Source organism: Eleutherodactylus coqui, chromosome 5 (assembly GCF_035609145.1).
Source record: "Eleutherodactylus coqui strain aEleCoq1 chromosome 5, aEleCoq1.hap1, whole genome shotgun sequence".
In the NCBI taxonomy this organism is placed as follows: Eukaryota; Metazoa; Chordata; class Amphibia; order Anura; family Eleutherodactylidae; genus Eleutherodactylus; species Eleutherodactylus coqui.
The window spans coordinates 166,970,911-166,998,189 of record NC_089841.1 but is presented as its reverse complement, the minus strand read 5'-3'; the positions used below and the strand labels follow the sequence as shown (position 1 = coordinate 166,998,189).

At 41.4% G+C, this 27,279-nt stretch overlaps 1 protein-coding gene across 1 annotated transcript in view; it reads right to left on the bottom strand.

The window, feature by feature from the left end:
• Positions 1-27,279, bottom strand: part of SCARF2 (scavenger receptor class F member 2) — a 181,941-nt gene that overhangs the window by 72,041 nt on the left and 82,621 nt on the right. Inside the window, exons 3-6 of the mRNA XM_066603670.1 lie at positions 24,171-24,272; positions 20,728-21,247; positions 18,965-19,183; positions 12,526-12,654 (exon numbers count right to left, since the gene is read on the bottom strand). Coding sequence (XP_066459767.1) covers positions 12,526-12,654; positions 18,965-19,183; positions 20,728-21,247; positions 24,171-24,272 — 970 coding nt within the window. The remainder of the gene's footprint in view (positions 1-12,525; positions 12,655-18,964; positions 19,184-20,727; positions 21,248-24,170; positions 24,273-27,279) is intronic.

Here is a 27,279-nt window from a genome sequence, read left to right as displayed (position 1 = left end):
CCCTTACATTCTACTCTAAAATGTTTTGTTCCACCTAAAAATTCATTGTTCCTTACTGTTAGCCTTGGGTTCTTTCTTAGCACTTTCAGGGTTGCCTGTTGTGTTCTTGGAGTGATCTCAACAGGATGCCCACTCCTAGGGAAATGAGCAACAGTAGTGAATTTCCTCCATTTTAGATAATTTGTCTAAACATGGAATGACTTACACCCAGGTCCTAGCTTTGTGTACTTTCCAAAATGTATGCATGTGTAGAACAAGTCTTCTGAAATTTGCTTGCATTGAGGCATGGTTCACACTAACCTATCTTTCTTGAGAAAACAGATTTGTCAGTAACCAGACTTTGTGTGTCTTTAATGGGTAAAACATCTGTAAAACTCTCATAACAAATCTCATCTTCTTATTCGGAACACTTTTTGCCAAACAGGCTCTTTGAGTGGTCATTGAAGCCTTATCAGGGAGTGGCTGAAGCCTTATCAGGGAGTGGCAAAGAAACTAAACTTTAGTAAAGCAAAATTTGATGAGCTCAGAACTACTATCGGTAACATTAATTGGGACAACATCCTCAAAAATATCAGTACGGAGGAGAAATGGGAAAAGTTCAAAAGGATCCTAATCGCCTCATGTGAGCAGTTCATTCCCTTTAAAAATAAAAGAAACTCAACTAAAAGGAAACCAATGTGGCTCGACAAGACGGTAAGAGGGGCAATAAACGAAAAGAAGAAAGCGTTCAAACTACTAAAGCAACAAGGCAGCGAAGAAGCGCTAAAATCATACAGGGAAAAAAACAAAATATGCAAAGATAAGATCAAAACTGCCAAGGAGGAAGCAGAAAGACGGATCACAAAAGAGAGCAAAAACAACTCGAAGCTATTTTTCAACTACATTAACAGCAAAAGGATTTGCAGGGAGAGCGCTGGCCCTTTAAAAAACAATGCAGGAGAAATCATTGATGATGACGAAGGGAAAGCAAATCTACTAAACAGTTTCTTCTCAAGTGTATTCACCAAAGAAAAGGAAATGCCACAAGAGATGCAGGGGAATAAAACGAACTCCTCACAAAATATCTCATACCTAACGCAGGAGGAGGTGCGGAAGCGTCTAAAGAAAACTAAAATTGATAAATCGCCGGGCCCAGATGGATTACACCCAAGGATACTAAAGGAACTAAGTGACGAGATAGCTAGGCCGCTATACCTAATATTTCTAGACACTATCAAGACCGGAGTAGTACCATTGGACTGGCGCATTGCCAACGTGGTTCCAATTTACAAAAAAGGGAGCAAAAGTGAGCCTGGTAACTACAGGCCAGTAAGTCTCACTTCAGTAACGCGAAAAATTTTCGAGGGGATTCTGAGAGACGCCATCGATGAGTACCTCAAGGAGATTAAGGGAATAACTCCTCACCAGCATGGATTCATGAAGGGTCGCTCATGTCAGACAAATCTGATCAGTTTCTACGATGAAGTAAGCTCTAAGCTGGACCAGGGAGAATCTATTGATCTTGTATATCTGGACTTCTCTAAAGCCTTTGACACCGTGCCACATAATAGGCTAATATACAAAATGAGGCAGCTCGGACTGGGCGAAAACGTGTGTAAGTGGGTAAACAATTGGCTCAATGATAGAAAGCAGAGGGTGGTAATAAATGGCTCATACTCTGATTGGACCACAGTCGCTAGCGGGGTGCCACAGGGTTCAGTATTAGGCCCCACTCTGTTCAACATATTTATCAATGACCTGATAGAGGGGCTGCACAGCAAAATATCAATATTTGCAGATGACACAAAATTATACAATATAATTAATGCAACGGAGGACAATGTGCGGCTACAAACGGACCTGGATAAGCTGGGGGCTTGGGCAAAAATGGCAAATGAAGTTCAATGTTGAAAAATGTAAGACTATGCACATGGGCAGGAGGAACGGATGTCACAAATATTCACTTAATGGGGTACCACTATGGAAAAGTGATATGGAAAAGGATCTGGGGGTATTAGTGGATAATAGACTAAACTGGAGTAACCAATGCCAGTCAGCTGCTGCAAAGGCAAATAAAGTCTTGGGGTGCATTAAAAGAGGTATAGGGGCGAAGGACGAGAACATTATCCTTCCATTATATAAGACACTTGTCAGGCCTCACATGGAATACTGCGTACAATTCTGGACACCGGTGCTCAGGAAAGATGTCACAGTGCTTGAGGGGGTTCAAAGAAGGGCAACTAAACTAATACATGGAATGACGGGACTGGAATACCCAGAGAGGCTATCAAAATTGGGACTATTTACTCTAGAAAAAAGAAGGTTAAGAGGCGATCAAATAACCATGTATAATTACATGACGGGACAACACATGGATCTCTCCCGCGATCTGTTTACACCCAGGACCACGACAGTAACAAGAGGACATCCGCTACGATTAGAGGAAAGTAGGTTTCATCACCAACATAGAAGGGGGTTCTTTACTGTAAGAGCACCGAGACTGTGGAACTCTCTACCGGAGGAAGTGGTGATGGCAAAATCCATAGAGGAGTTTAAAAGGGGACTTGATGTCTTTCTGGAGAAGAAGGATATTACAGGATATAAATATTAGGTTAAGTGTCAATGCTGGTATATAGGCAGGTAGGAACTATTAGGGGTTGATCCAGGGAACAGTCTGATTGCCATTAGGGAGTCGGGAAGGAATTTTTCCCCCAAAAGGGCTAATTGGCTTCTGGCCTTGGGGTTTTTTGCCTTCCTCTGGATCAACACAGTAGGATAGACAGGCTGGACTAGATGGACATTGTCTTCATTCGGCCTTACATACTATGTTACTATGTTACTATGTATTAACACAGAGGTTCACTTACTTTTTCTCCCTGCACTGTGAATGTTTACTCCATGTGCTCAACAAGAGAGATGAAAGATGCAACAGTTTGCATGTTATTAGTTTAGTTAGATAGTTTCCTTCATACCAATGTATTGTTACAGTGTATTCCGTGTGCATGTACCAATCTCCCGTAGGCTCCCATGTTACTGCTTACATATATTACGCGAAATACACACGCCATAAAGCTTGCAGCATATTCTATCTTGTCACGTATTACATGTGCATACACTGCAAGATAGTGTATGACGATCAGCTGCCGGCGGCAATTACACAATAGCAATGCATACTTGATGCATTCCTCGTGACTGTCATATGCTGGCGGCATGCAGCAAATTGCGCTTGTGTGAAACTGCCCTAACTTAGACCTCAGACCACACTTTATTAGCAGTTAAAACAGACATCCAGGTAATGCCAAATAGTTCATTTCATTTTTCTGCAACTGTAGAATCAAGTCATAGTTCAGTTTATGCAGCCCTTTAAGTAATGTTCACATTATTGAGCTATCATTGAATATAGAGGAATTAATATCATTTAAAAGCTCTATAAAACAGGAGATTTGATTTAACCCTTTCCAATCCACTGTCTGACGTCTGAAGACATTCTGATTAAAGGCTGTACAGCTTCCAATGTCAGAAGACGTCCGTCAGGGTATTCTTACTGTATATTACTGGCCGCTCTGTTGTCGGGGGCCTCTCCGGCATGCCACATACCGCAGTACTGGCTCTAGCCAGCAGATGGTGCCATTGTAAAATGGTAGAAAGAGTAAACCCCCTAGAAAACCCTGAATCCAAAATTGGATTGCAAAGGCTTAAATATTATTTAACACATTGAAAAGTCATTATAATACGCCAGGAGCTTTTCTTTCCTCATAAATAATATACAGGTGATGCAAATAAAAAGTCATCAATGTAACGTCATTTTTCCGTTATGTTTGCAGTGTGTATGGTATGGGAAGGCTTGCATGCCATTTCTGCATTCCCTCATCTGTTCACATATTGTACAGCTACGCTATTGAAAGTTTTGTTTTTTTCTTTAGAAAAAAAAAAGTCATGTAAGCAATCCCTGCTGAGAAAATTTATAGAACTAATTTATAAGCTGCGCTTTAACCTGGAGGTTGTGCTAGATAAATACTGAAGTAATCATAACCATATGTATGAGAATATCATGTATGAAAAACAAAACTCAGTTGAAGTGGAGAAATCTGACAAACTGTTGCTTTACGTGGAGGAGTTCTGAAAGTTGCCCTAAATCTGTCAGAACATTTAACAAAGTGTTTTTTTCCTAATGAACTTCCCAGTTTCAATTTTATCATCTGAGTTATTAATAATCTTCATTTTTTTTTCTATGGAGGAGTTAGTCAAACTAAACTACATAAATGATGTTAAAGTCTACCTGCCGTTTCAGGTGACTTTTTTTTAGAATAAGCTGTCAGACATCTGGCCCTGACCGCGATGAGAAGCCGAAAGTGTAATAGAAGGCATCACTCCCATTGATTTCAATGGGAATGCAGCCGGGTATTACAATTTCGGCCTTGACCCTGATGATGATGTGCGGCCCTGCTGCAGTGACAGCAAGCTGGAGGATCAACTGATTATCAGGGATCCCAATCAGTGGACCCTTACGATTACCTATCCTGACTATTGGTGACCGATCGTGAAATAGGTCTTCAATAGTTAAAGCCTGGAATACTCCTTTAATCAGCAGTGTAGATGTGAGTGAAGCTGTTTATTACACTTCTGGTCTTGATGACAATGTCTGGTCCTACTGCACTGATAATGGACCGGAGGATTGGCTGATCGTTGGGGATCCTGTGAAACGGATCCCCACAAAAAAAAGAAAAAACATTTCCTTAGTCATAGCAGACTCTGAGAATGCTGAGTGACAACAAATATTATGAATATAGTTCCAAATTAGTTGACAGACAACAATTCTGAGGTCTTACAGAATTAATATGTCTAATCACGGAACAATACGGAGTAGGAAATGTATAGCTGTTTTAGTTTTTACAGCCGCATAAGGGTATAAGGGAGTGGAGGAGCTTTTTCTCCCAAAGGCAACCTACCTTACGAGATTTTCTATGAGAAAATATGTGGTGCTTTTAATCTAATGCCACAAGCCATCCCATCAGTACAATGATCAGTTTAAAAGCAGCGGCTGCACTATTATGTGAGATAGTTACTAGATGGTGCATTAAATGCTCAGGAAGAACCTCATCTAAGTATCAGGTGGTGCTATTAGAAAGAATACAGCTATGCGGTCATCCACAAGCTCGGAGTGAGCACTGTATGGGCATGCTGCAGTAAAGGAAGGGCAGCGGGAAGATAGCAGTAACACAATAGGGGTTTCAGGGACCTATAGGCAGCCTGCCACAGGGACTAGGTGCAGGAGGAAAGGGATTATTTTTTCTACTGGTGTAATGTGGGCACTTGTAGGACATGAGTAGCATGCAAAAGCAGTCTATTGAGGTTGCAGGAGGACAGGGAATTTCCCTGTTGCATGTAAGGCCTCGGTCAGACGGGCGTTTTTTGCCTCGATTTGCGGATCGCATGACGGCTGCGCATCCGCAAATCGCGTGACCAGGGCCGAAAAATCTCCCCAAAAATCTGCTGCTAGCAGCGTTTTTGGGGAAAAGACCCCGATCAAAGTAGCGCTGTCTAACCCATTGCAATTCAATGGAGCCGGCAATACAGCCGGCTCCATTGAAAGCAATGGGCTGGCGGTGAGCGCGGGATGAATTTTCGGGAAGGGCTTAAAAATATAAGCCCTTCCCTGAAAAGCATTCAAAAATGTGTAAAAATAAAAAAAATATATATACACTCACCTTGTCCGTGCAGCCGGAGTTCAGCCGCGGCCGGCCGGCAGTTCTCCTGAACTGCTCTGGGTAGTATTCAGCAGCCGGGGATTTAAAATCCCCGCTTGCTGAATGGGCTGCTTCTGATTGGTTACAGCCCTCACCAATCAGAGGCAGCTCTCACTCACCCATTCATGAATTCATGAATGGGTGAGTGAGTGCTGCCTCTGATTGGCTCAGCGCAAGGACCAATCAGGGGCAGCTCTCAGCTATTGAATGACAGCTGAGAGCTGCCCCTGATTGGTCCCTGCGCCGAGCCAATCAGAGGCAGCACTCACTCACCCATTCATGAATTCATGAATGGGTGAGTGAGAGCTGCCTCTGATTGGCTCGGCGCAGGGACCAATCAGAGGCAGCCCATTCAGCAGGCAGGGATTTTAAATCCTCGGCTGCTGAATACCACCCAGAGCAGTTCAGGAGAACTGCCGGCCGGCCGCGGCTGAACTCCGACTGCACGGACAAGGTGAGTATATATATTTTTTTTATTTTTACACATTTTTGGATGCTTTTCAGGGAAGGGCTTATATTTTTAAGCCCTTCTCAAAAATTCATCCCGCGCTTGCCCGCAGCCGACTGCTTTCAATGGAGCCGGCTGTATTGCCGGCTCCATTGAATTCAATGGGCGAACATCATTCTTCTCTGCCACAGCTGTAACAGGAGAATGATTTCTGTGGTATATGTTCTCAATGGGGTCGGTGCTGCTGCCGCCGGCCCCATTGAGCGCATATAATAGAACACAAGAAATCGCAGATAGGCGCGATCTGCAATTTCTAGTGTCCTATAATTTATCAGACAAGCACATAAAAAGCGCCCGTGTGTCCGATACCATTGCAAAGCAATGGTTCTAAAAGATCGCAGATCGCATGCGCATGCACAAATCGCAGGAAAAATCGCCCGTGTGACCGAGGCCTAAGCCAGTAAGTAATGACAGCAGTATTACACATGGTAGGAGAGGGAGTCTTCAGGTATGCTGCCGAAGAGATGGCTGCAGATGAAATGAATGCAGATGCAATGGCTGCAGATGATGATCAGGTTGCAGATCGGACTAACAACAGATGCAGATGGCTGCAATGCCGGGCATAGAACATGGTAGCATTGTGTCCGGTAAACAGGCTATCTATTGTTCTCATTCTGGACAAGCCCTATAGCAGATAAATATTCACCGATGATGGTATTAAGATTGTAATACTGATGGAAAAGTACTGTCATGACAGATGGCAATGCAGAGACAAATCAAATTAGATGGTATGCTGCTTAAAAGTGAGCCATGTTTTCGGCCCACATCACAGGCCTCTCGCTAGCCAAGCGAGAAACCTACTGCACACTGATGAGGGGCGAATTCCCCAAAACAGCTTTCTGTGTATGGATTCTGGGTTCACTTTCAATTACCAGCCAATGTTACAAGGCTTGTATAAAGAGTCTAACATTGACTTGCAGGAATAAATAACCTTACAAGTCTTCTCACTCACTCACCTTGTAGGTGCTCTCCCTAAGGAGAAAAGATAGTGTTCCTGACCTATGTTTTGAACTAAAACAAATTTCACAAAAATGGAAACCTTACTTAAAGTGTCAAGGAAAACAATGAAATATAAAACTATAATATAGACAAACTGCACCAGTAGAAAGGAACAAGTGGTCTAAAGTCAAGGCCAGAAAGGACACTGATGAGGATAACACTAAGTAACTAGGCGCTATTGTTTCAATAACCTTTACATAAATCAATAGTACAAGCAAAGACACAAACTAGAATGTGGAGATATATTTTCTCCACATTCACTATTAAATACTCCTAAAATTCTTCTTGCCAGGGATTAGTTTACTGAGGGATCAGGTTACAAGCTAACTACAGACATCTATGGAGAGGAAAAGGTGTAGAAGAAAGCAGCTACAGAGTGACAGACAGGCAGAAATATACAGAAAGATACTGCTGTAGACAGTTCTAGTGTTTTATCTTACCCTACTGCTGGATTTGCAGCTACCCTGCTCTTTACTGCTGTTTAATTTTAGTCTAATGGGCTCCATGCTGCTGCTGTTTTTGTGGGTGTGCTACAGAGAAATTGGGGAACAGGGTCTCCTCTCCTTTGTGTGTGCTGTCTGTGGAAGACATCATAGCACCGGGTCTCTACCCAGTAGCTCAAGATAGACTGTCAAATAGAAATGAAGACTGCAGAGGGGAAAACATGTGAAAAATTCCATATATATGTCAAATAAGGGTCAGAAATAGTGCTACTAAAATTTTACACATCTTATTCTGAAAAGTCACCTAACGTGATAGATATGCTTAAATCTAGGTCCTCACAATTACCATGGTAATATATTGCAGATTGTGAGCCCTTGCAGACTGGGTCCTTCCCAATTGTATCAATTTGTATCTTATTCAGTTCATGCTTATTGTACAAATTTTTATTTACATAATGCATTTAAAGACTATGGAAACCTTTGTGCATAAAAAATAAATATACACATCATACTAAGTCCCTGGAGAAAAAAATGATGCACTTAGCTTTTTTCTACATTGAGTTTTTCTTCTAATGCATTTAGAAAGCCTCATACTTGGTTTTCAGGCTCTCCTACATTTAAGTTTCTGGCTCCTTGGCATTCCCAGCACTGATCAGCTGGTCTCTCTCATGAACATGCAGAAGCTCAGCTCCCTCTCCTCTGTCATGCTTCAGAGTCTGTGTAACATAACCATGCGCACTACATATTTTTGTCTAATTGATCCTCTCTCTGAGTAGCCACTAGCCCTATTCCCCTTCACTACTAAGAGCAGAAAATTCACCCATGATTTACAGCACTCTGTAATAGAAGATTAATTATCATTTTGCTGCAAAACTTGGCATGCAGTTAGATTTCAGGCAGATATGCAAATAATTAGACTTGTGGTGTGATTAGATGAACAGTCTTGCCACCTGAGGCTCTGAAAGTGGTCCCACCCATGGCCTATAAAAAGGCTTTCAGAGGCTAGTGTGTGTAGTGGACCTCTTTTTCTGCTTGTGAACATGTAAGGACATGCACGCAAGGCGACCAGGCTCAGGACACTCTTGACAGACCATCAGTAGAGAGGATTGTCTTATCATCCGACAAGCACAAGCAGCTCCATCTGTTTCATTGTCCACCATGAAGAGACATGTGAAACCAATTTTACAAGCCCCTATGTCTGTTGAAACCATTTTAAGGTGCCTGGCTGAAGAACGTATGGTCTCTCGGCACCCATTACATCTACAGCCTTTGACACCCACCGTCGCCTCCGTTTGCAGTGGTGTCATGAAAAATGTAACTGGACTGCTATGTAGTGGAACCGGGTTGTCTTCAGTGACACATTCAGGTTTAATATGAGCACTAATGACAATTGTGTTCCTGTCTGGAGACCTAGGAGTGAGTGTCTCAGTGCTAACTTTGCAGTGGAGTGGCACACTGGTATGATGGTCTGGTGGCCATTGCATACAACAGTCAGTCCCCTAATAATACCATGAGGGACAATGACAGCTCAACGATATGTTCACCACATCCTGCAGCCACATGTGTTGCTCTCATGGCGGCTTCCAAGAGGCGTTTTCTAGCAGTATAATGCTCGGTTGCACACACAAGGAGGTCACAGGATATTGTAATCACATACTTATAGCAACGTCAGCAATCACACATATAAAGTTTCATTCCATTCCAACGACTCCTTCTAGGTGCTTAATTTTTGACAATGTAATAACAAATTAGAACTGTGATCTAGTTGCAATACAAAATTATTAAAATCTGCAAGAAAGTTTATTTGTCTTCACAAACCAATTACAGAGAGGCCAGTTATCTGTTTTTCTACATGGGGTTGTAAGTGTTTTTGAATGTAAGGATGGCCTCCAATTGCAATTTTTGGAGCAATATTTACAAGGCGTTTCTACCAAAAATAAAACAAAATCATCAGCCGTTACAATAGATTGCCACCTATCTTTTCAAACTTCTAAATTGCAAAACTGCCTAGTTTTTTGACAATATGGAGGCCTGAAATCTATCACTACATAATCTGCCAATCATATAGAGTATGGGGAAAATGGGTGCAAAAATAAAACACAAAGAGACAAACAGCTATAATTCAGGAACAGCTCAACTGAATATTAAACATCTCAAGTTGTTAAACTTTTGGTGCCGTCTTTTGATTTTAGGTTAAACATGGGGGTAAATCCATAAGGGCATGAACAGCCATTGTATGGGAGTCATTAAGTTACCGTAATGATTAATATCCAATTTGTCACAGCACACACATCACCTTGTGTTGAAAGGAAGGATAATCCTGGGTATAATGGTGCACGCCCACCACAATCCTGAATCCTGGATCAGAAGTATAATAGAACCAAAAGAGAAGGAGAAGAGCAGCACTCCAAGGAATTATCTCAAAGAGTTATCTTTATTGTGCCCACAACGTTTCAACCCTAGTTACACAGGTCTTTGTCAAAGACCCGTGTAACTAGGGTTGAAACGTTGTGGGCACAATAAAGATAACTCTTTGAGATAATTCCCTGGAGTGCTGCTCTTCTCCTTCTCGTTTGGAGTCATTAAGTTAGATAATTACTGAACCTTTTATGTTCTGTAATGGCTTGACCAGCACATAAACCTTGCAGTCCAATACCTTCTACGTACTCAAAGATAATGCTTTGCTTCGAGGTGGATCGGTGTTGGTGGACGCTTCATACTGAAGGTGCTGCCATGTTGATGCATAACTGAGTAGATTTGTAGACAACTTTCAGTGTTTTAATCTTTTAACCCAAGAATCATATTTTATGAACTAAAGTCATTGTTGTTGAAATTACCATAAAGCCTGCTTTGATTCCGTTATTCAACCCTTGACCTTATTTGGTAACGTTCCCATAACGTGCACAGAAAAATGTCACTGACTATCCTATGTTTCTGCTTAGAAATCCATGACTTGTATTCATCTGTTCTATATGACTAACTTTAATCTGCAAAACAGACCTTCTTAACTCCCCTAGAAACTCACAAAATACATAGAAGTAGTTCAGACCTTCAGATAATCTCTGCACAAGTCATTTATATTTAAATTAAGTTCATTACCTTTGCCGCACATCATGCACTAAACATGAATGATTGTCTAATATCTTTTGGCACCGAAATGAAGACTGTAAAATGTGTTAGAACTGCAAACAAACCAGTCCGTAGCTATTTATACCATTAGAGGAAAAATGTGAAGAATACTGCATAGAGCCAACTACATTTTGCATGTTTCTTGGTTTAGTAGGCCAGTGTTCCTCATTTAACTTTGCGGCAGTCTATATCACATGTCAATGTCAGTAAAGAATATTAACTTAAAGGGAATATGTGAGCTTGAATGTACTGTTCAAACTGCAGGCAGTATATTATAGAGTAAGAGAAACTGTGCAGATTGATCTATAGTTTTATGGGAAAAGAATCAGTAGAACTTGTATTTTATTCATTTCTGCTCATTCTGAAATGAACAGTCCAATTGCCGGTACTATTAGTGACTGATAGCTTTTCCTGTATGTACAGTCATACACAGGTAGCGATCAGTCACTGATAGCTCCACCCACTTGACTATTTATCTCAGAATGAGCAGGGATATAAATGAATAAAATACAAGTTATATTAAATTTTTCCCCATAAAACTATATATATAACTAGTTCCTCCTACTCTATAATATACCGCCTGAAGTTTGTGTCTTTAAGCTGACAGGTGCCCTTTAACCCTTTTTAATCCAAATTTGGATTCAGGGTTTCCTAAAAGACTTTCTCTTTTTGCTGTTATACAATGGTGCCATCTGCTGGCTAAAGCCAGTGTGTATGCGCCAGAGAGGCTCCAACAGCAGAGTGGCTGGCAATAGATGGTAAGAATACCCTGTCGGACGTCTTCTGACACTGGAGCTGTACAGGCTTCAATCAGAATGTAGGAGGACGTCAGACAGTGGATCAGTAAGGGTTAAAAATCGGAGGATAAGACTACAGAAGAAGACGACCAGTGGTGCTACCTTATGTTGACTAGGCAGATGCATGCTTACATTTTCTAATCTGCATGCTCTCCCCTAACTCAAGCTCATTTGGCTCAGTATGATATGTGGTAATAACATGTTAGTTTTGCTATGTCTCATGGGTAACTTTTCATGGGTTTCTTTTAATATACTAGCATTTTGTCATTTGAGAAACATCTCAAAATACACTGGCTTCCTGCAGAGTTTGTGCAGCTTGAGTTATTAGTGAGTTATTCAGACTACCTTAGAAATCCTTTACAGACTATCATGCCAATAGTCTTTGTAGCGCCCTAATGGAAGCTAAAAAATAGTGAACGAAAACGCTAGATAAGTATTACCCATGCAATACTGGCTTCTATATATTTTATTTACTTCAACTGGAATTCCATTTTAAGCATTTAAATGACAGTTGGATTCTGCCCCGTTACCATGGCCAAGAAGACAGATTTCCCATAACCCGTATCTGCACTATTTTTTATACATGCAATACCCAAATAAAATTCTAGCTGTTCTAGAAACGTTTACCACTAAGTTCTGGGGATCATATAAAATAAAATGAACACAAGCTATATTACTGTGTTTTCTTTCTGTTCATTGTAGTGAACATTCCTAAGATGTTAGCCCGAAGAATGCTTAGAAGAGGAGACAAAACACGAGGCTGCACATGTACAGAGCAGGGTGAAGTAATAGAGGCTAAAGTATAGTGAAGCGCTGCGGAATAAGTTGGCGCTATACGAATAAGGATTATTATTATAAGTTTTATATTGATGTGGAGGGAATCCCTCTTCAACAGATATGTAAAGGAGAGTACGGATACTTACTATAGTCCATAGAAGCCGTCACTGCAAAGACACTTTCCAGTCTCAAAATGGCACCTTCCATTAAAACAGTCAGAGCAGACAAAAGCACAGCCCTCTCCGTATGTACCATTACGGCATTTTGTTTCACACCTGAAAATATAAAATAGTAGTTATTTTTCATCTTCTACTATTTGATATACAGGGATCAAATAGAACTGTAATTGGGTCTCAATATACTTTCACATAGATTATTGAAATGAGTTTTCACTGGACCAACGTGTCACTCACACCAATGTGTAGCATGCACAGATGCTGCTGTAGCATGTAAGTCAGGCATACTCATGTCCCACAACATGGAGCACCAGAGTCCTTTTCAAGACAGAAATTTTAACCCAGACAGCTTTCTGATCAGTGAAGTTCATATAGCTCTCACTCTGATTTTGGTTAATTAGTAGGAACTCTTTTTGATGGGAATGCGGTTTGATGTAAATCAGATATTTGGTGACATAGATTAGATATTAGAAAAAACTTTCTGACAGTGAGGGTTATAAATGAGTGGAACAGGTTGCCATGGGAGGTGGTGAGTTCTCCTTCAAACAAAGGCTGGACAGACATCTGTCTGGGATGATTTAGTGAATCCTTCATTGAGCGAGGGGGTTGACTTGATGGCTCTGGAGTTCCATTCCAACTCTACTATTCTATAATTCTAAAAGGAGTGCTGGCCACTAAAAGAACAATGATAGAGACGCAGAAACAGTCTTGAACAGAAACCCAAGAACACCTGGCCTTATACTGGAGGTTTCAGCAGTGATAAAAGTTAGCATGACTCTAGCTAAATAAGAGCATCTGGTGCAAGAAGTAACTGAGATTTAGGCCGCCTGCACATGGGCGGGTCGGATTCCGCATTTCGTCATGTGCAGTACAGATTTTTTTTCGTAATGTTTGCTCTGCTATTCCTGTAGAATCCATGACCTTTCCGTAATGTCGATTGCGGATTGGATGGCTTCCATTGACTTCAATAAAAGCCGTCCACGCAGAATCCACGCAAAAATTGAGAATGCTGTAATTTTCCCCCTGCGAGCAGAAAACTGCATTTGATATCCACTCGTATGCAGCAAAAAGCATGCTATGGACAGCATTTGCTGCGTAACCCAGAAGTGGATGCCCGCTCTGGATTCCGCAATTCAAAACCGCCTGTGTGCAGGTGGACTTAGGGAAGTACAGTGATAATATTGAGATTGGTATTGAGTGGCCAAGCCCAACCTTAGTTTACCACAAGCTTTGCCTTTGTAATATTGTCACCTGTTGTCCTTCCACCATTATATAGAATTTAAACAACTTTCTGCAGCTTTCGGGTCAGTACAATGCACATATTTCTCACTGTGATTTTGGTTAATTAGTATGAATTGTTTTTTATATAAACATGGTTTGATGTAAAACAGATACTTGGTGATATTCAGTCACATTTTTGGCTGATCCTGAAAATAGGTTGCACATACACTTTCCAGGTTTCAAAATTGGTGCAAAAATATGTATATATAAGTTTTAATTAGAAATATTTACAGCTTACAATTGAGTTTTTATACAGAGTTAAGCCTTCTTTCCACTGTAGGTAAAATTAAAATATTGCAATTACTGGGGTATTTAAATTCAAATCGAATGAATAGTTTAAGATTAATGTAAGGGGGGATGCCTTCTGGGTACACCCTATGTGTCGGAGGAAACAGCTTTATTTTCTGTTATTGTATTTTGCTTCTAATTATTGTATAACCCCTCGATCAGCAGTATTGAAGCTCTGCTGCCACCATGTGGCCAAATGGTATTTTGCAAATTGTAACGTTATAATAAACGTGCCAGCAAGTGGGTGAAGGCTGACATGTGACCCAAGAAGCTGAGAGAGAGAAAGGGTGGGCAACAAGAGGCCAGGAGTGTAGAAACTGTGCATCTCCAAGACTCCAAGCAGGACAGGAGTACATTGGTACAGTAAGTGAAGGAGGTTAAGTAAAACACCGAACAGCGATCGCACTGAAAGTAATGTTCTATAGACTGCACAATCTTGCCAAAAGGGATTCAGGACTTATGCTTTGACTCCAGGAAATAGTGTCCAGCTGAAACATAAGACAGAGGTTGTTAACAGGATCCAGCTGGGGACACACAATGTTTCATTGAAGAACAATTGGCATAAGTTTGTTTGGAGTCCGCCCACTGCAGAGCCTGTTTACTCTGTGTACTGTGTGGTACACTGCAACTACATGGACAACCATTTACATAAATAGTCCCTCTCATCCTGCTTAATTTTAGAGGTTTAACCCCTTATGGACATGGCCTATTTTGGGCATAAGGAAGCAAAGATTGTTGGGGTATTTTTATCTCCATTTTTTAAAAGCCATAACTTTTTTATTTTTTCATCCGCACAGTCGTATGAGGGCTTGTTTTTTATGTGGTGAACTGTAGTTTTTATTGGTGCCATTTTTGGGTACATAGACTTTATTGTAAAACTTTTATTAATTTTTTTTATGATAGCAGGGAGAGAAAGCACATCAATTCTGCCATTGTTTTTTTTTACAGTGTTAATAACGCAGCATAAATGACACAATACATTTTTTCTGCGGGCCGGTACAATTACAATGATACCAAAATTCTTTTTACTTTTTTTTTAGGTTTTTCCACTTTTCTGCAATAAAAACCCTTTTTTTTTTTAAATTGTATTTTTTTCTAAATTGCTGCATTCAAAGTCCTATAACTTTTTTATTTTTCCATGAAGGGAGCTGTGTGAGAGCTTGATTTTTTTTGTATGTCGACATGTAGTTTTTATGCGTATCATTTTGGCGTACATGCGGCTTTTTTGATCACTTTCATGATAAAGCATTGCAGGACTTCTGTCCTGCAATTAGAGAGGAGCGAGCACCAAAATGCTCGGGTGCTCGTTTTGTAATGCTCGAGAGCTCGGCTCGAGTAATGAACCCCATTGAAGTCAATGGGAGACTCCAGCATTTTTCAAGGCGCCCATGCTCTGCATTGTTTTCAATGGAGCTGACAGCAGCTCCGTTGAAAACAATGGTCTGCCAGCACCCCTGAATTGTTTTTCATGGAAGGGCTTTACATATAAGCCCTTCCCTGAAAAACAATAATTTTAGAGTTAAAAAAAAACAAAAAAACTTACCCCTGCTGTGTCCCCCGCAGGGACGAAGAACACATCTGCCGCATGCGGCAGATGTTTCCTTCATCCCCGCTAGTAAAAAGAATTCCCTGCTGCTACATCTGCCACATCTGTGACAGATGCAGCAGAGGAATTCTTCAATTCCCTTTCGCAGCTGTCACACATGACAGCTGCGATAGAGGATCCTGCTGACTGCCCCCCAGTAATTGGATTTCAGGGAAGGGCTTTAAATATAAGCTCTTCCCTGAAAAAACTGGAAAAATAGTGTAAAAAATAGAAAAAAATAGATACACCCCTCCCTTCAGCTGCCGGGGTACAGCTGCGTCTTCTCCGTGCTGTCTCCGGCTCTGTAGTGCTGATCTATCAGCAGGCAGGGATTTAAAATCCCTGCCTGCTGAAAGAGCTGATTGTGATTGGCTGAGGCGCTCAGCCAATTACAGGCAGCTCTCGCCTGTCATTCATTCGGCGAGAGCTGCCTGTGATTGGCTGAGCGCCTCAGCCAATCACAATCAGCTTTTTCAGCAGGCAGGGATTTTAAATCCTTTGCCTTAAGCAAGTGTAAAGCATGATCAGTTGGGCTGAGGTCAGTTATTATCTTATTGTCATTACTGAGCCTTCCACTTTTTTATCTTTAAAAAGTTTTGGGTTGCCTTTACTGCACAGTTCTGGCCATTGCTCAAGTACACTGGAGAGTGCTGAATTTGACTGAATATGAACAGATAATTTAGCTGTATGCAACACAAAATTCCTTGCGCTACTTTCGTCATATCATTAATAAATACAAGGGAACCAGTTCAATTTACATTTATACCTCCCTGCACCATAACATTATCTAGACCATGATTGGTAAGTGTGTTGACATTTTTTGGTTCATACTACTCTCCTATAACAATTGTGGTTGATCTGTATCTTATCTGTCCAGAACATATTCCAAATTTGTACAGATTTTTGTTTTCCCTAAAATCTGGTTCCTTTCCGTTTTTGAGGCTTTCCAATGATTTACATCTTGTGGTAAACCCTTTGCATTTACTCTGGAGAAGTCTTTGTTGAATTTCTAACTTTGACTCAGATACGTTGACCGCATGGAGGGAGTTCTTCATCGAGCCAACTGTTTTGAGGGCTCTTCATCAAGGAACAAATTCTTCTGTCATCCACAATTGTTTTCCACCTAACGTTGGCTTGTTTCACTGGCAGGGACAGCTCTATAGACTCCATATGGTGTGCTAATAGCAACTAATTCTGAATCCAAATGCCACACTAGAAATCAAATCAGATCTTTTATCTGCTTACTTGTAATTGAAATAATGTGAAAAACACACGTCGCCGTGGAAAAGATGAGGAGCCACCTGTCCAACTATTTTAGAGCCCCTAAAGGAAGGTCTTTATGAAAGCAGTTGTAATTTCTGCCCTATTAAGTCATCTACATATTATTCTGAAGGATAATATTTAATTTTAATTCAAACTGTTGTAGACAGCTAAAATAACAACAATAAATATAGTAGGACGTGCTTATATACAATTTATATCCTGTATTTACACACTATCAGCCATAACATTTACTAGCAGGCGATATGAGTAACTAATTATCTTGTGACAATGTCAACTATGAATGGGTGGGAAACATCAGGCAGCAAGTCAACATTCAGTTCTTTAAGCTGATGTGTTGGACGCAGGAAAAATGGACAAGCATAAGAATCTGAGCGAATTTAACAAGGGCCAAATTGTGATGGCTAGATGACCGGAGCAGAAAATCTCCCAAACAGTAGGTCTTGTGGGTTTTTCTCTGTTTGGTCTTAAGGAAGGAAAACTGGTGAATCACTGACCAGGTCATGTGAACAAGGCTCATTGGTGCATGGGATGTGAAGGCTAGCTCTTTTGGTCCATTTCCACTGTAGAATTACTGAGGCTCAAATTTTTGAAAAAGTTAATGCTGAGTACGATAGAAAGGTGCCAAAAGTTGACCCATGTCCACTGAGAAACTGTCTACAATGGGCATGTGATCATCAGAAGTGGATCATGGAGCAATGGAAGAAGGTGGCCTGGTCTGAGGAGTCATGTTTTTCTTTTACATCGTGTTGATGACCAGGAGCATGGTGTTGCTTACCTGGAGTAGAGATGGCAACAAAAAAGAAGGCAAACGTGTGGAGGCAGTGTGATGCTCTGGTCAGTGTTCTGCTGGGAAACCTTGAGTCCTGTCATTCATGTGAATGTTACTTTGACATGTACCACCTACATAAATATTGTTGGTGACCAAGTACACACCTTCATGGCAACAGTGTTCCCTAATGGCAGTGGCCTCTTTCAACAGGATATTGTACCCTGTCACAATGCAAAAATTGTTCAGGAATGGTTTAAGGAGCATGCCAAAGAATTCAAGGCAATAACTTGGCCTCCCAATCTCTCAGATCACAATCTGATCAAGTATCTGTTGTGCTAAAAAAGCAGGGCCCATCCTTAGATGTCCCACTTTGCAAACTTACAGGAGCCAACGGAATGGCTGCTAGTGTCTTGATGCCAGATATCACAGGATATCGAATACATAGAGGTCCGGCAGCACTTAAACACAGCTTTTCCAAATGGGCGAGGTAGATATATGCACAGCCATCAATCAGTGGGATCCTGGACCTCCAATCCTGGTCAATCCATAACAGTAAGGCCGCCTGCAGATGAGCGGAAATCCCGCGGGATTTCTGCCGCTCAAAGCCTGCATAGGATTGCGTTAACAAACGCAATCCTATGCAGACGGCCGCGGTTTGGCCGCGCGAAATCTCGCGCGGCAAACAAACCGCGGCTTGTCCTATTTTTCTGCGGGGCTCGCAGAGCCTCGCACAGAAACGTCACTCACGCAGCCGGCGGCTCCGATGTGCGCATGCGCCGGCTGCCCGGCAGCCGGCACATGAAAGAGCCGGGGCCGCCGGGCGCGGGTGAGTACGCGCTCATCCCTGCAGGTGCTCGGGTCGGGTCCCGCGGCGAGAATTCTCGCCGCCAGATCCGACCCGCTCGTCTGCAGGCGGCCTAAGGCCGAGGCGGCAGCATAAAAGGTGTAGAATAAAGTTTAAAATCCTTTTATTGCTTCCATATAGTAAAGGGCAACATTTCGACTACGTCTTTTTAAAAGACATGTAGTCGAAACGTTGCCTTTTACTATATCGAAGCAATAAAAGGATTTTAAACTTTATTCTACAACTTTGATGCTGCCGCCTCTGCCCTACTGTTATAGATATCACAGGATAAGCCATTAAAGGCCGGATAACCCCTTTAACTTCATATAGTATAGCTAAAGAAGATACTTCTCCTTACCGATCACCTATCCAGCCAGGATTGCAATGTGAACATTTCCCATTAATGTGGTTGCAGGTGTGTCCATCTTTGCAAGGAGGGCATATTTTGGAGCACTCGATACCATAGAAACCATGGGAACAAACTTGATCACATCTTGTTCCATTCCAGCCTGGTTCACATGCATTGCACTGCCCATCAAAAACGGTACAAGGCTGCTCTCCCTTACACTGACCACACCTGGAAGAAAAAAAAATCTGATTGTTTCATTCAAGTTGCAAGGATTATCTTTATAAACACTTATAACATGGACTCTATGGAAAATAGAGAAGAGGATAGTCCTAGGGCTTTTCAGCTGACATTACAAGGACGTAAATTGAAGATATTGCTGGGACCTCACTTATTGCTACTCTGAAGGATCTGTGGCACTCTGTAATTTTTTCCCCTGCAAAGCACCACTACATATAGCTGCTACAAAAACTGTAATATGGTTCACTTGAATAGCTGTGAGCTGCCCAGTTCTTTGCACAGTGCCTGGATGAGAATAGCACTGTACAGTGAAATGCCAAACTGCTGGGGGGTCCTTGTTATCAGACACTCAAGATCAGCAGGTGACTATATTTTCCAGAGTAATATGTCATCTTCTGCTAAGACCATCATTGTACCCCATGTCCAAGATACAAAAAAATCCCCAATAGTTTTGTAAACCATAACTTTGCATATATATACTCGTACAAGCTTCGCAAAAAAAATATACAATACCAATATACAGTTTATTTAAAATTCATTGTTCCCAGCATGAGAAACCACGTAATCTTGTAGATATGATACCTTTTAACGACTTACAAAAATACATGATGTTAATGCAAACTTCTGAACCAACGCAGGGTTCTTCTTTAGGCTTAAATGAAATAGATCTGAAGAGGCATGAATATTTATACACACTTATAACATACATACTTATGACAAGGCACAGACATGGATGTGATTGATTTGCACTTAAAAGAATACTGCAACGGAAACACAAACATTTTTAAATAGACACTGATAAGGGAGTGAAAGATTTATGGACCCTGAATTACTGTTGGAGGGGTCACCATGCCCCCAGTTAACACTGCTGGTCTGGTGACCCACCTTCCCATCCCAACAGCAATTCAGGGACCATAAAACCTTTACTCCCTTATCAGTGTCTATTTAAAAATGTTTGTGTTTCTGTTGTAGTACAAATCAATCACATCCATGTCTGTGCCTTGTCATAAGTATTATAAATATGCATGCCTCTTCAGATCTCTTTCATTTAAGCCTGAAGAAGAGCCCTGCGTTGGTTCGGACGCTCGCACTAACATTGTGTATTTTTGTTAGCCATTAAAAGGTATCATATCTACAAGAATATTTAGTTTCTCTTATTGGGAACAATCACATTTTGCTCTACTGGCTAACACCGTACCAACACCTTTTTTCATTATTTAAAACTGATTGACAAGGAAATCCCATTAAGGAGAAAACTCCCTTTAATGTTGTCAGCTTGCTGCTGAAGTACATACAGATCCATAAAATGATGTGGAATAGTTGTAAAGTGATGAAAATTGAAAATGATCTTGGACACACCAAAATGATGCAAAAGACTCAGAAAAGTCACTATTACTATACAACCATCAACTAATCCACATTTAACTCAGTGAAAATATCAGTCAGATAGCTTAGAATGTATTTCTATGTCATTTCTCAGAAACTGGAAACCGCCCATCCTTTAATTAAAATAATTAAAATAGTGAAGTCCTTACCGCCACCTACAGCCCTGTCCATATAATCCAGCTGGGCATTTTTCACGGCAATATTTGCCCCTATAGCCAGGCTCACAAGTGCAAGTTCCGTCCACTTGATTACATTTTCCTTTGAAACACTGGCACACTCGCTCACATCGTGTGCCCCACAGGCGCTCTCTGCACAAGCAGCGTCCAGTCAACTGATCACAAGGTGAGTTGTTGCATGTGCACTGGTTGTTACAGCTCCGGGCCCACCATCCTGGCTGGCAAATGCATCTTCCAGTGGCTTGGTCACATTGTGAATTGGAACTACAGTAACAGGCAGTTGCACACTGAGGTCCCCACCAGTTCGGTTCACAAGTACATTTCCCAGTCTCTTGGTCACACTTGCCATGTTTACAAAGACAGGCATTCTCACAGTTGGGTCCCCATCGGTTTGGATTGCAGGTACATTGACCGTTTACATCATCACATTGTCCATGAGGATGGCAGGCACATTTTTCCTTACAGTCTGGACCCCAAAATTGTCTCGGACACTCTAGTATACAAAAGAGTAATAGAACATATTATCCATTCTGATATTATCACCACACATTGTATCACTTTTTAAAGCAGTTGTGATTCAATACATAGCAAGTGTGAAGTAGAAGAAAGTTAAGGCCCATTTAGACGGGATGAATGTCAGGCAAACGATCCCTGACACTCGTCCCCGCACATACTCGATCTCATGCTGCTGCACAGGAGCTAGTATCGCTGGATCACAGCAGGGAGGCTGCAGGAGATTTCTCTCCTCCCTCTCCCCCGCCCCTCTCCATTGACTTAACATAGCAGCCATTCAGTACTGAACGGCCGCTATTCATACTGAACGATCAGCGTTCAGCTCATCGCCCATTGTTTATGCAGCATAAACGATGGACAATGAGCGAGCCAGCGATACTAGCCCCGTGCAACAGCACAGGAGCGAAAGTATGTAGGGAAGAGTGTCGGGCATCGTTTGCACGACATTCGTCCCATCTAAATGGTCCTTTACTGTGACAGATGAGATCTTTTATGGAAAGCACATGGATATAATGCATTTATAATGTCCATACTTATTGATATGCAAGCCGACAGACACCTTTCTAGATAGACTCCTATTTCTATTCTATTTTTATGTTTGAATAAAGAATCTTTTAAAACCAGGTAAATTTACACACAATCTATATGGAGCAATCTATGATGTACAGCTAACTGCAAAATGCATGAAATCTTCCTATTTCTCAGATGTCCTTAGCAATGTAATCTCTTGCTAGTTTATAGAAACTGATTAACTATTACCAATGCATTACCATCCCATTATATTTTATTTAGTTTGTTAAAAGATGAAACTAGACTCCAGAAATTATTTTCGTAAATTTGCCATCACCCCGTTCTCAGTCTTACTGCTCTTACAGTAAGGGGCCTTCACACATGCAATCGCGATATCGCTCCTTTCTTTAATGCGAATGTGAAAGGGACTTCCTAATGTTAAAAACGCATCGCACAAAAATCGCAGAAGCACAAATTTGCAGTTTTTGTGTAATGCGTTTTTAACATTTGAAAGTCCTATTGACATTCACGTAAAAAAAAATGCAGCGATATCGTGATCGCAAGAGGATAACATGTACAAGACAATAAGAAGAACATGAACATGACGATAGTGCCAACCTTATACCCTGCGTCCCGCTGCGCATCTTCCTCAAGGGGTACCTTTAGTGAAATGTGCATCAGGTGCAGGTTATAAGGTTGGCACTATTGTGATGTTCATGTTCTTATTATTGTCTTGCACATGTGAATATGTAGTATTCAATATTAGAGATGAGCGAACGTACTCGTTACGAGTACTTACGCACCCGAGTACCGCCATTTTCGAGTACTGCAGTACTCGCGCGTAAAGATTCGGGGGGCGCCGTGGCGGCACGGGGGGTAGCAGTGGGGAGTGGGGGGGAGAGGGAGAGAGAGAGGGCTCCCCCCTGTTCCCCGCTGCTCCCCCCCGCACTGCCGCGCCTCTCCCCGCCCCCCGGCGCCCCCCGAATCTTTACGCCCGAGTACTGAAGTACTCGAAAATGGCGGTACTCGGGTGCGTAAGTACTCGTTACGAGTACGTTCGCTCATCTCTATTCAATATGCTTCTCAAAGTGCTAACAATCACTTGTATGTGAGTCTGTGTCTGCTGTGTGAGTTACATGCAGAGCCTGACAGCACCTGTGATGATGTCACCATCACATAATCAATTACTGGCTCTTAGCATTACCCCCTTACCACATGACTGTGACATCATCACAGGTCTTTTATCCTTGTGCACTAAATGAGGGATTATGGGCGGACTGTATCCCCCACAAACGCCTGCAGCCTCAGTTGCTATGGATACAGCAGTACTCAGTTTGGCAGTTTGTAGCTGGTTGTGAGACAGCTGCACACCTATGTGGAGACTCCAATAAATTACACCTCACAAATGTCCACATACATAACTGGCGGTGCATATTGTCCAACAATGTTGAAGCATAGTCCTTCATTGCTATCTTCACATCTCCTGAACGTGATATCATGTCATCTCAAGTGCTAATGCCGCCAACAGCAGTCCAGCCTTCATCTAATCGTCAACCGTTGCCGAGTGTTGAAACAATCCCTTTCACTATATATTATTATATTAGTAAGTGTCGCATTGTGCCACCAGAGACACTGGTACTATAAATAATGCTAATAACTGGTTGTATTATAGTCATCATTGGTAATATGATTGTGATAGCATTGGATATCTTTTGCATAGACATTTCTCTATTAACTAACATGCTATATGCCTTCCATTTTTGATGCATTATTTCATTTTGTTTGGAAACTCATTTCTTCTGTTATGTGATATTTTAATATTTTCTATTTAATACAATGTAATTATTTTTATTGAGGCTTTTGCTGACACCTTTTTTGCCAAATTTTTAGTTATGGCTTGGCTGTAAAAGGTGGCTGGGGTGGTTGGGATTACAGAAACAGCCAAGTGGCTTTACTATACTTTTTGTGAAACTCCCATAGAAGCTAATGAATACAGAGGGGGATTTATGGAAACAAAGTGGCCCAGCTGCACTTAGTTGTTTCCATCCTCCCTGCCACCTTGTACAGAGCAGTGTCCCCATTGCTTCCATTTTTGTCCGAAATAAGAACACCCCTTTAATAGCATAGGAATGGGGGGCTTGGGGCCTTCATGCAAGTGATTAGTGGGAGTCCCAGTGGTATGGATTCCAGTAATCAAAAATTTATAATCTATCCTGTGGATAGCTGATAACTAATTAGCGTATAAAAACTCCTTTTACATGCTGTCACCTTCAACTGATCCAAACTAAAAATGGAGGACAGGGTGATGGTTACTACACTAATACATGAAGAAATATAAAACTCTTTATACAGTCAATATAATAGCATTATATAAAAAAGCAAACAATACTTACTTGTTTCACAATTGGCACCAAAATAGCCGTGACGACAGCGACATTCATTTGGCCGGACACAGACTTCATTTTCTTTACAGGTAAAGTTGCCTTCACATATCGCTAGGAAACAATTAACATGACCGTTACATTACAGAACAGTTAGTAAATGTAATAGTACAAGAGATAATTCTACTACTAATTGAGCAAGAACATTAAGGCAGTGTTCACACAGCAGAATCTGTGTTGGATTACACTTCGGTATAATGCGGATCTGTACATGGATTTAGGCTTTTTCGATGGGCAAACCCACCTATGAATTTCCCAGTGTAGATTCAGCACAGAATGCACATCAAGAAGTGACATGTTACTTCCTTACTTCAAATTTGCGTATATAAAAAGTTCACACCAGGATGGATTCCTATTAAAGGTAATTGGATGCAGATTTGACGCGGAATGCTCTCAAGTTCCATGTGAATTCTGTGTCAAAACCACTGCAAAAATTGCCATGTTTATATATCCTAATTAATATCCTCACACAAGGATAATTGCCATCTTCCTAATAGAATTTACTCTTTTTCGGAATGAACAAGCCAAGAAAATGAAATTTTGGACTTGATGGAATTGTGACTCCTTTCAGACTTAGTAGACGACTATAATCTTCTGAATTTCAAGTGTGAATATTGTGCAATTTTTGTAAAAAGAGGAGCAAATCGCTACAAGGAAACGATGGAAGCAAATTATAATGAGATATGTGTGAAAGCATAGTTGCGATTATCATCGGAATGACTGTCGGATGCTTCTGCACCTGACTATCACTAAGGGCCCTTAGACTAGATAGACTTAATATGCACCATGCTGATCACAGTGGTTCATGCTGGGTGATAAATCTGCCACATCTTTAAGTTCTTTCACCTGACTTTATACCCCTATTACCCTGTTTCCCTGAAAAGAAGACATACCCTGAAAATAAGACATAGCATGATTTTCCAGAATTTTTGAGGATGTAAAATGATTTTTCAGGCTTTTTGAGGATGCTGGAAATATAAGCCCTACTCCACAATTAAGCCCTGCTAACACTTAAAGGGGTTGTCCCGCGCCGAAACGTTTTTTTTTTTATTCAATAGTTCGGCGCGAGACAAACCCAAGGGATGGGTTAAAAAAAAAAAAGGTTTAGTACTTACCCGAATCCCCGCGCTGCGGCGACTTCTTACTTACCTTACCAAGATGGCCGCCGGGATCTTCACCCACGATGCACCGCGGGTCTTCTCCCATGGTGCACCGTGGGCTCTGTGCGGTCCATTGCCGATTCCAGCCTCCTGATTGGCTGGAATCGGCACACGTGACGGGGCGGAGCTACGAGGACCAGCTCTCCGGCACGAGCGGCCCCATTCATCAGGGAGAAGACCGGACTGCGCAAGCGCGTCTAATCGGGCAATTAGACGCTGAAATTAGACGGCACCATGGAGACGGGGACGCTAGCAACGGAGCAGGTAAGTGAATAACTTCTGTATGGCTCATAATTAATGCACAATGTACATTACAAAGTGCATTAATATGGCCATACAGAAGTGTATAACCCCACTTGCTATCGCGGGACAACCCCTTTAATTAAAAAAGTCAATTTAAATAGTGTCCAGGCAGCTATACATGTAAAAAAGTTAAACCTTTTTGAACAAAAATTAATATAAGACACTGTCTTATTTTCGGGGAAACACGGTAGTTAACTTCAGTTTTTTGTTCAAAATGTTGGCATTTTATTTGACACAAGAGGTAGCATTTAGGCCATGCCCCACAAGGTTACGCCACTTTCTAGCAAAGCCATGTTCCTTTTTTGGACATGACAAAAATAGTGTCCAAAATGCCGTGCATCATAAACATGGTGCAAAACATATAAGACAGTTTTCCAGCACAATTTTTGCCAGAAAACTTGCATTTGCAATTGTAAATCGTCCCCATTGAAATCCGTTGCTCCATACTCCGTACTGATATGTTTATTGCATAAATAAATGAACAATTATGTGGCATTACATTAGGGTCAAATACAATTCTGCATGACTCAGCGGAACAATAGTTATCCTAAGGGTATTTTCCATATATGTGATTAAAATATCTATTAAAATCAGTCAAGTGAAGCAATGAAATTTCCCCTCAGAATAGGCTCAATATATTTTTGTAATAATATGACTACAGGACACTGCTAAAATTAAAACTACAGAATGCAAAAAAACCCACATTTTTCATGGAGGTCTGCATTTAGGAAAAGTGCTGATAAATTCAGCAATGAATGTGAATCCCCTATATGCATCTAAGCCGATATATAACTTGCCCGTTGGGATAATATAAACAAGAGGAAGACGTGCAAGCTTTAGGTTGTGTCATGATGTCAAGCTATCGATATGCCCTATTAGGACATGGGGGGGTTGGAGATGCTCCTTCTCCGCCGGACTCAAGATCATCAAGAATTACATAGACAGCCATTCATGAGATAATACATTTTCCCTTGCAAGGGAAAGGTCATTAATAGGCCATTAATAGCAGTTTGGTAAGGGTCCAACTCAGCTGATTGTGGATGTTGTGCTTGGTACCACTGCTCAGTCCCATTAATTGAATGGGACTAAACTGTAATGAGCTGCAGTACAAAGCACGGCCTCTTCAAAATGCATGGCACTGTTCCTGATAAACAATGAAATTGACAAACCGATGAATGTTAACTTCTAGGTTAATGTCGGTATCATACCCAAAGACGTTTTCGATTACGGCCATTTTACACGGGGCAGCTGTCGAGCACTTAAGCACCCAACAGTAGTTCCAACAATCATCGAATGGAGGCGGAGTGCAGCAGGGATCTCATCTGCCTCTGTTCATAGTAAACAGGCAGTCGTTCATAGATGAACCACTGCCTGTTTATATGGGACGATTATACCGCCATAATTCGAACAATGAAGAATAATCAAACAAGTTATCATTCATTGTTCATTCGTTGACCGTTTACACCGAACGATTATCACTCATTTTCGCACGATACAAAGAGTAACTGTTAATCGTTCTATGTAAAAGGGTCTTAATTAGAGATGAGCGAGCGTACTCGGAAAAGCACTACTCGCTCGAGTAATTTGCTTTATCCGAG